Source organism: Gobio gobio (genome assembly GCF_949357685.1).
Source record: "Gobio gobio genome assembly, chromosome: 14".
Classification (NCBI taxonomy): domain Eukaryota; kingdom Metazoa; phylum Chordata; class Actinopteri; order Cypriniformes; family Gobionidae; genus Gobio; species Gobio gobio.
In genome coordinates, this window is record NC_137107.1 from 36214290 (window position 1) to 36225057 (window position 10768).

Here is a 10768-nt window from a genome sequence, read left to right on the forward strand (position 1 = left end):
GCCTCTGTAAAATGTTTTTCCCTGTCTAACTTTGCAAACTCAGTCAGTTGATTTCTAATACTATTTTTACAACTATTTAAAATTGTTAATCAATTAAAAATCATGCACCATAGCTTACTATAGAGCTATAATAAGCAAACGTAAAAAAAAAGCAAACTTTTGCCACCACTGTCGCCAGAAATGGCTAAAATAGGCTTCCTTTAAAATAAAATGTAACAAAAATGAGATCCTCCTCAAAGTATGATCCACATATAAAAAAATCAAGTAGTATTTACATTTTAAAGTAGTGGTTTTAGGAACTGGTTTGGCAGGATTTTTTTGGGATACATTTTTGTAAGAGATTATAAAAAAAACACACAAAATAAACACTCACAAGCAAACAAACAAACAACTATAGCTTATGCTCAACGGATGACAGCCAGACAAAACCAAACCACACCACACCACACCACAATATCCAAATATCCAAATATCCTCACTCGCTGTCTATAAAACTCAATTTCCCAGAGTTGCAGAGTTTGTGTGAACAGCGAGTCGTCCAATAAACTCCTCCCATTACAAGACACGGAGTTCAGCGTCTTGAATTGTTCGAGAGAGCAAACAGCACACGAAACCAACAGTACTCAAGCTGGTAAGTATGTTATCTCATGTAACTAGAAATGTTTAGGCATATAAATAGCAAATTCGGTCTGTTAGCCGACAAATTTGGGGTCCTGCGTGTTTTACAGTCGACACCCCTTTGCCTGATAAACAGACCACCACTGGCTGTCTTGTTGTTTCACATGTCTCCTTATGTCACAAAATACCGAACTGGCTTGTTAGAAGGTTTGTCGTTGTCCCATAACACTGTGACCATTTAAGGAGTTTTGAACCAATTTCAATGTTATTGTAGTGGCTACTATTGCATGTCTCAGACTTGTTTTACACTTTGACCCATGTAGTGTGCTAGCTCTCCTATTTCACGAGTTATTAAAACGAGCGTGCAAACATCATTAATAGGTCAGCCAATATTAATCTTCTTGTTTCCAGTACTGTGGCTATTTTAGTAAAAGTTCACTTATACAACCCGATACAGCTCTCTTACCTATTTAACTTCTATGTCCATGCATGTACAGCCTGTTTGAGCCTCTATTTGTAATAAAAAAAGGGTGCAATGGAGTCGCATGTTCTGAATCAGCAAAATGTTGTTTTGAGTGCTGTGCCTGTGAGAGAGTACACGATTGCGTCTTCCCTCCAAAAATATGATCTTGTCAGGAATTCAGTGGTGTTTAACTATTCCATTTATTCATTTGCCTGGCAAAGTATCCTTGTAACATTTCTATTTGTTGTCAAATAGTTACTGTTTCTTTTTCAGTCAAGCAATATCTTTCGCAAAATCTTTGACTTAGGGAAAAACGGAAGTGACTGTTGTCAGAGAATCACATGCCTCTTATTATCAGTGAATATGTGCATTATCAGCAGTACTGAAGGGAGGAGAACAGTCCTTTCCAAAAGTAAAAATCAGACAACAATTTTCTCAAAAAAAATATTACAACAACAATGTGCACATTTTTCAAGACTGACCTACCATGGGCTCTGGTGTTTTTAAGCGATTAAATATGATTCTGCATAAATCAAATTATATTATATTTTATTAGTGTTCATATTATTTTTGATATTTTAGGAGCAGTTTTGTACTGTTGCATCTTTCAATTTCATTCCTGTTGAATTTTTTTTGCTACAGCTTATACTAGCCATAGTCATTCTAGTTATACTAGCCACTAATAACTAGTCATTCAGGCATCGCACTAGTTAATTTTAAAGTTTGAAATGCAAAATTAATGATATTTTTTAAATGCATCTTGTATTGTGCGCCAATCAGATGGCGCTTGCCAAAGTCAATCTTACTATGGAAATGTTCGTAGCAAAAGTCTCTAACACAATTAGTATATCTGAGTATTCCAATATATAATGCATTATATTTATCAATGATTTATTGAGAATAACTTAAAGGGTTAGTTCACCCAAAAATGAAAATTCTGTGATTAATTACTTACCCTCATGTCATTCGACACCCGTAAGACCTCCGTTCGTCTTCGGAACACAAATGAAGATATTTTAGTTGAAATCTGATGGCTCTGAAAGGCCTCCATTGGCACAATGCACGGTTCACTCTCAAGACCCTTAAAAGGTACTAAAGACGTCGTTACAAAGTCCATCTCACTACAGTGGTTCTACAATAACTTTATGAATCGGCGAGAATAGTTTTTGTGCGCAAAAAAACCCTAAATAACGACTTATATAGTGATGATGATTTCAAAACACGGCCTCATGAAGCTTCGAAGCGTTATGAATCAGTGAGTCGAATGAGCAGTTTGGATCGCCAAATTTCAGCAGTTTGACACGCGATCCGTATCATGATTCGACTCACTGATTCATAACGCTTCGAAGCTTCATGAGGCCGTGTTTTGAAATCGCCATCACTATATAAGTCGTTATTTAGGGTTTTTTTGCGCACAAAAACTATTCTCGCCGATTCATAAAGTTATTGTAGAACCACTGTAGTGAGATGGACTTTGCAACGACGTCTTTAGTACCTTTTAAGGGTCTTGAGAGTGAACCGTGCATTGTGCCAATGGAGGCCTTTCAGAGCCATCAGATTTCAACTAAAATATCTTCATTTGTGTTCCGAAGACGAACGGAGGTCTTACGGGTGTCGAACGACATTAGGGTAAGTAATTAATGACAGAATTTTCATTTTTGGGTGAACTAACCCTTTAATATTGTACCATTTATTTGTGGTTTGATTTGGCTACATCATTCACATCTTCATGGGATAAGTATAAATTCATGATTACAAGTACAACCTTTTTTTACTTAAATGTTATAAAGTTCTGATTCATAGCGTTGATTTAATTAAAATGTCTTTATTTGAATTTTTTTTTTTTTTTTCCCTTTACTTGACAAATTAAACTTCCAGAACGAAGGCCACTGAAAAGTCAATGTTGCGCCTTACCAGTGTGCTGTACGTTTCTCTCAAAACACCGAATGCGAGACCATCTGCATTTAGCAGTTCGGCTCTTCTAGGCTGTTCTTCAGTAGAAAACATTGTCCGTTAACTGTGCTTTTCATCTGAACCGAGTGTGTTTGGTGGCACTTCGCCAGTCTCAAAAATCTGCAGGTGTGGCGTTGCATACTGCCGACCCGGAGGCCCTTGTGTTGTCCTCTAGTGCAGTCAATTCACACACTGCCACAGTGAGAAACCTTGGCAGCATGAATAAACTGCTTTTGTTGATGCCTTTACCTCCCAACAGACCAATTCAGGGCGAAATCAAAGCTAAAACTATAGTGTTTTCTGAATACTTAATGCTGGAAGTTGTACTGTGATTCCTACATCTGCATGACAAGTAGATTTCTGTTTGGACTTTGTTTCAACCTTTTACATTGACACTCTTTGCCACTCCTTTCCCCCCAGGCTCATAAAGGATAATGAACAAGAGGAAAATGCTACATTGAGAGAAGGAGAAATGGATGCAAGACTCCATTTTGCACATATTTAGCAAGATATCCACTTTGGTTCTCTCAGCTTCAGTTTACCAAATGATATCTATATTGGCGCTTATAAAATTTTAGCCTTAATAAACTTTGCCTATACAATTTTTAGCTGTGAATTAAAAAGCTAAAGACTCAGAATGTACCAAGTAGTCCCAGGAGGCGCAGGAGGAACAATCACGGATGGGGTGCCCATCAAGAAGATGGACAAGGACAGTCGCCCTCTGGTGGGGGCGGGAGTTATTGGTGTGGTTCTGGTGATTGCAGCAGTGACTGCATGGTGTTACTATATCGCCTCCCTACGTAAAGCTGACCTGCTGAAGACAGAATTGCTTGATCTCAATAAGGATGGTTTCCTCATCCGCAACCAGGCTGGGGGGATTGTCTTGAAGATGGGCTTCAGGTTAGTATGCATGCTGCTTATATTCTTCTGATACCATAAAAAAATCTTCACAGAAAGGAATGTTGTAGTCCAGTGGTTCTCAACTGGTGGGTTGTGACCCCAAATGTTCTGATGGCAGACAGAAGTAAAATGGGTCATTGACATACATGTATAAGAGTGATATGGGTTTGAAAAATGTTTATACCATATTCAAAAATGTAAATGCAAAGAACATATTTAGTTTACAACTTCAATAGATATAATCATTGTTTTCAAAAGATTTTAAATATATTTTTGTATACATTTAATCGATTAATAGATTTTTTTTGTTGCCATTTTGTATGATAAATGATTGATTTTTGTCTACTTTATGTCTACTGTACGATCTCTGTCCTGATGCAGAACCAGTTGTGAATCAGTTGATTGATACCTAAATATTTCCACTTATAAAAGCTCTCCTTGTTTTGTAACGTCACAAATATAAACCTAATATTCTTATAAAAGAAACTGATTTATGCTTGCTGATTTCAGGTCTGGCACACTTGATCTCGACTCTTGCTCGAAGGAGGGCGTGATCCTTAGCTGCTCGCGTTCGTTTGCTGGCAAGGTGAAGTTCTTCATTATGACAGTCAAGCCAAAGGAGACCGTGGTGTGTTACCGTGTGCGTTGGGAAGAGCTGGAGTCGAGTCGGCCAGTGGAACATGCCATGTCCTACAATGAATCATACTGGTATGGTGGTGCCGAGACTGCAGTTCAAAATTGGCCTATTGCCATCTCGGGTCAACAAGCACCTAAACCTTTTGTCACCAGTGACGTGTACTCCAATCGGAATGACTTTGGTGGCATTTTGGAACGCTACTGGCTCTCATCCAATGCAACTGCCATTAAGATCAATGACTCCGTGCCCTTCCACCTGGGCTGGAATGATACAGAGAAAACCATGTACTTCCAGGCACGATATAAGGACAGTCCGTACAAACCTGCACCCGGAAGGCCTCCCTATGCTGAACTTAGTTACAGAGTCTGCGTGGGCCCAGATGTGACCTCCATCCACAAGGTCATGGTCCGTCGATACTTCCCCAAACCTAACAAAGTTCCCGCCAAAGAAATGTTCCGGCACCCAATATGGTCGACCTGGGCTTTACACAAGACTGACATCAACCAGGAAAAGTTTTTAACATATGCAGAGAACATACGCAAATATGGTTTTAACTGTAGCCACTTAGAACTTGATGATCGTTACACCAGTCAGTATGGGGAGTTTGATCTTGACACAGAGAAGTTTCCGAATGCTTCTGCCATGTTTCAAAAGCTCAAGGCAGATGGCATCCTAGTATCCCTGTGGACGCATCCCTTTGTGAATTATGATTCGGTTAATTTTGGGCCATGTGTAGAGAAAGGCCTGTTCGTGATGGAGCCGACAGGCCAACTTCCCGCCTTGGTTAAGTGGTGGAATGGCATCGGTGGAATCCTAGATTTTACCAATTCAGAAGCTCGCAACTGGTTCACGGGACAGCTTCGTTCTTTACGCCACAAATACGGCGTTACTTCCTTCAAGTTGGATGCAGGCGAGACCAACTACTTGCCCTGGCAGTTCAGAACCCGAGCCCACCTCCCTGACCCAAGCACCTTCACTCGCCGCTACACCGAAATGGCCATCCCTTTCAACGAGCGTGCTGAGCTTCGGTCTGGCTATGGCTCACAGAACATCTCCTGTTTCTTCCGTCTGATCGACCGGGACTCCGTGTGGGGCTACGAACTTGGCCTGAAGTCCCTTATCCCAACCGTCCTCACCATCAGCATCCTGGGCTACCAGTTCATCTTGCCAGACATGATTGGAGGCAATGCCTATGCTAACCGTACAGATGGAAATGGCAAGCTACCAGACCGTGAGCTGTATATTCGGTGGCTGGAGCTGTCTGCTTTCATGCCCGCCATGCAGTTCTCCATTCCTCCATGGGAGTACGATGATGAGGTGGTGGCTATCGCTCAACGCTTCACTGAGCTACATGAGACACTTGTGGCTCCCAGGGTCATCGAACTGGCTGGAGAAGTTCTTGACACCGGGGACCCCATAATTCGCCCATTGTGGTGGATCGCCACCAGTGATGAAACTGCTTATAGAATAGACTCTCAGTTTCTGATAGGAGATGACCTAATGGTGGCACCAGTACTGGAGCCCGGCAAGCAAGAAAGGGATATCTACTTACCAGCTGGACGCTGGAAAAGTTACAAAGGCGAACGATATGACGTCAAAGAGCCAATGCATCTGACCGATTATCCGGTTGATCTTGATGAAATTGCTTACTTTGAGTGGGTTCAGTGAGACTTATGGGAAGCATCTGGAGTTCTTCCATTTAAAGTGTGTGAAGTTGTTTTATTTTTTTCAGGGAATTAGCTAAAGTTATTTATCCAGGGTTTAAATTCCATAAGGTATAAGAGGAAAATGTAAGAAATAATCTCCCAGTTGCACATTTATGATTCTTCATCAGTTTGGAGGAGATTTGTTTAGTGCCATTAGTTAAACTTGCATTACATATCATCTGAGGCTCATGTCTCAATCCGTGCCTTGCTTTTAAACCGTGAATGTTTTCAAGAGACCGGCCCAAAACCTTAACAGAATGAAGCAATGATATGCATCTGGCCAAATAAACACAATTTAAGGATTTATTAAGGGTCTGGGACAGGTGATTGTGCACAATGTATGCTTCATGTTCTCTCATCTGCCTTTTTAAAAAGGGAAACTTTACCAGTACTGCACAAAAGCTTTCATCTTACAAGGCGTACTTTATTAATTACTTTCTAATGTTGTCCGCGGAGCGAATGTACGAGTTTGTAAATGCTTCTATAACATGTATGGCTTTTAAACTGCAAACAAATGGCGATGCTGCAACCCATATACACTACAGTAAAGTTAGGCCGTGCATGCATTTTTGAGCATAATCTGCCATAGCTGTGTCTTGTAAGCACCAATACTTAAAATAATCCCATTAGAAGTGTGTATGAGTAATGGGTGCCTGTGGCTTCATTGGAAAAGACCAGCAGTCTTTTTTTTGATGTTGCTACTATACTATTTCATTATGTAGTGCCAAATACATCACCAACAGGCCTTGTTCAAGCATTACTCCATTACTGCCACATTTACACAAACGTTTCCTGCCGCATTAAATACAGAAGCTAGTTTTTCTGTTTATATTAAATTGATAAGTGTGCAGCTCATCTTGTTCTGATTGTTAAGCTGTGCTGGCCATTTTTTGTGTTTTGCAACAATAGCACAATGCTAATAGCTTAGTCAGTTAATCTTTATCAGATTATCATTTTTTTTGCAGCGCAAGGGTCACCTTTGTTTTTGTTTTGTTTGTTTAACGCTCTTCCAGCATGCCGGCAATCGACTCACACTGCAAGCGTTCTCTAATCTACGACCTTCAAGCTTATTTTTAGCTCTTCCCACACAACTGCAAAAGCACACTCATCCACTCTGGTGAATCTGTCAGGCTATGTGTCTGATCTAAAAGAAGCTCCAGAGTACGTAGACTTGTGGCAGCTGCCTTTCCAGGACTTGTGTACCTCAAATAACAATGTAGAGTGTTGCTTCATGGTGTTTGAGTAACTTGCTTGTAGAGAGATGTCTTCTGTATGGGCTAATTTTTGTGTTCTTGTGGATTCTACCCTGAGGAAATCTTGTTAATAGGCCCCTGACAGTATGGGCCCCTGGATGACCCAGTCAGACTGTAGAATGCTGATTATACAGAAACTCACCAGAGCAAAACCACTGTCAGCTTTCAACAGACTGGAATTTCATGCTTTTTTTACATGAATGTACATTTCCACGAGCAAAGATGCTTTGTTTGTACATCTCATAGACTTTGTGTGTGTGTGTGACTAATACATTTCAGTTGTTTTTTAAATGTTAGTGAATGAAAGTATTTATTGATTTTGTGCATTAAACTATGCATTTTGCTTCGTTTAAACCAATGCTTATTGGAGTTCAGGCATGTGTGTTTCAGGCATGACTGGGCAGTATTTGAATTTTATTTTGAGTTTCATATGACCTGGTAAAGCCATGCTAAATGTAATGTCTCTGACCAGCTGCCCTGAAAGTATTGTTCTCCAGAGTGTCACAGGAGGGCAGTGTTCATCTGCTTTTCTACTCCTCCACTTAAAGCTTGTGAAGTGTGTTGGCATGAAAAGAAAATCCTGTACTTTTATTTCAGTATTTTTCTCTGAGCATAATTAGCCTGATATTGAAGTAAAATGGTACCATTAAACTTCTGACCTCTCTCAAGAGTCATGAGTTATTAATTGTACATTCTCCTCTGCATTAATTGTACTGCCCCACATTAGCGATGGACCGTCTTCAGTGGACGAATGATGCCACCCACTCACTATTCAGTTCACTATTTTCCCGTTTGATAGTGTTGCTGGACTTGAGCAGCACATTGATTTTGGCATTGATATGCGATGCAATTTTGGCTCGTCGTTCCAATGGTTATTAGTTTAGTTTCTTTGGTATTATGCATTTGGTTCTGTCATAATTTTTATGGCCTGGATGATTTTGTTGACTTTTGTCACTCAAATTTTAATGTTAAAGGATTAGTTCACTTCAAAATTAAAATTTATATTGTACTACTACTCACCCCATCTCATCCACGGTGTTCGTGTCTTTCTTTCTTCAGCGGAAAAGAAATTACGTATTTTGAGGAAAATATTCCTCCATATTTCCTCCTCATAATTTACTTCGATGGCAACCAAAATGTTGAAGGTCCAAATCAAGGCAGTTTCAAAGGGCTTCAGAGGCTCTGCACGTTCCCAGACGAGGAATAGGGTCTTAAGCCGGGTGCACACTGCGATTTTTAGCCACGATTTGGCCGTCTGAGACAAATTTTGAAATCCTAAAAGATTTCTCTGATCCTAGGCTAAAATCTGAAGTCTTTGATCCTTAGTTTGACATGTACACCGACAACCGATTAATGACCGTTGCGATTAAATTTTACCTCGGACCAAATTCTGGCAGTGTCAGAAGATTTGAGGCGCAATCCTGCATTGTGACTTCTCCTAGGACGACCGTCAAATCAAGAACCTAATCAAGTGCAGAACCTGATGACGCATCGTCTATGATTTTTTTTTCTTTCTTCTTTTCTTTATCAAGACAAGACATTATCAAAATGAATGGCACCGCTTGTTTTTGTTGTTTGCTGAACGCTACCATTGTGTCTGTGAATGCGGCTCACCGTTACCGAACATGTCACGGATTGATAACGTAAAACTCAGTCCGTACGAGTCTCTTGCTTGCGTCCGTTTTTCGCGTCTGATTGTCATACAGTCTGACATAATGACAACTGAGATCCTACAGTGTGACATTACATCGGGGATCATGTTCGTACAGTCTGACAAGCAACATTTTGAAAAATCTTTTGAAAAATTTTGAAAAATCGCACAGTGTGCAGGACCCTTTATCTAGTGAAATGATCTGTCATTTAAAAAAAAAAAAAATGTATATACTTTTTAACCTAAATTGCTCATCTTGCGCTGCTCTGCGGCTCGGCACGGATTGCGCAATCACGTTGGAAAGGTCACGTTAGATGTAGGCGGAAGTACCTTGTATTAGTTTGGACTAATACAAACGCCCTTTCCCAAAAACACCCCCTATTCAACTTCAAAATCATCCAACATCGTTGTTTTACCTTTTTGTTTGCTTAAGGGCGTTTGTATTAGTCTTCGCATGTGCGCTTTGTAAACACGTGGACGGTACTTCCGCCTACGTCTAGCGTGAGGTAAGACGTCTTCGTTAGATAAGACCCTATTTCTCGTCTGGGATCGCGCAGAGCCTCTGAAGTCCTTCAAAGCCCTTTCAAACATTTTGGTTGCCATTGAAGTCTATGATGTGGAGTAAAATCATGTAATGTTTTTGGACTATCTTGGATGAGATGGGGGTGGGTAAAATATCAGGAAATTTTCATTTTGAAGTGAACTAATCCTTTAAAGTTTCCAAGTATAATCAAGTGCAATATCAGATGTTTTATTTGAATAATTTGTGACATGTTAACTTTCTTTGTGCTACAGTATTTATTGTAATTGCATTCATGCATTTGGCTGTCATGTGCCATGAAAACTTAAGACACCGACTAATAATTTAGATCTAGCTAGTTGCGGAGTCTACAGGTTACAGAGCAGTATGAGTGCCGGTTTGCTCGGTCTTCATCTAATTTTCGTTACTGGAGGATTGGGCCGCATCTCTTCGCTAAGTTCAAACGAGGCTTTCAGGCAGGGCGGTCATGGGTCCATGGATTCATTGAACCTCCAGCCTCCTCTAGTCTCTCACAGGAATAGTAATTATTGCAAAGCAGGTTAAGCCTGATCAAAGTTTGAATCAGACTTTGGCCCAGCATTGAAAGAAGTCTCCTCTGAGAGGCATCTTCTTGGTTTTTTGGGCCCTGCTCATCATTGGTAGATAATGACACAGTGTTGAGGTAATTTACAGGTTATATGGAGGTTGCCCTGGATCAATAAATCATTTAGTTGAGTTTGGGACAGAGGTGGAGTAGTGATTTGATGAGCAGGAAAGGGCAAAGACCAAGGGTGGCCTGACAGTAATCTGTTTGGGCCATTCGTTGGACAAGACTTACAACACAATACCACATTAAAAGAATTTGGAGGTTTTTTTTTCTGTTATGGCTTTTGTTTTTAAATCTTAGATAATACATAAACATATTGCATAAAATTGAATAAACATCTAATTAGAAAAGAAGCTGTCTTTTTTATTGCATTTTGGATTTGTTGTACATGATTCATTAGTGCATAGAAAAAAGAAATACATCTTCATAATGTCATCAAAATATAATAACTTGCTCCTGA

At 40.0% G+C, this 10768-nt stretch overlaps 1 protein-coding gene across 1 annotated transcript; it reads left to right on the forward strand.

The window, feature by feature from the left end:
- Nucleotides 1–520: 520 nt before the first annotated feature.
- myorg (myogenesis regulating glycosidase) lies at nt 521–8194 on the forward strand. Its single transcript, XM_079835211.1, has 3 exons — nt 521–631; nt 3455–3934; nt 4445–8194. The coding sequence occupies exons 2-3, from the start codon at nt 3672–3674 to the stop codon at nt 6237–6239; spliced, it is 2058 nt and encodes a 685-aa protein (XP_079691337.1). The 5' UTR covers nt 521–631; nt 3455–3671; the 3' UTR covers nt 6240–8194.
- Nucleotides 8195–10768: the final 2574 nt, after the last annotated feature.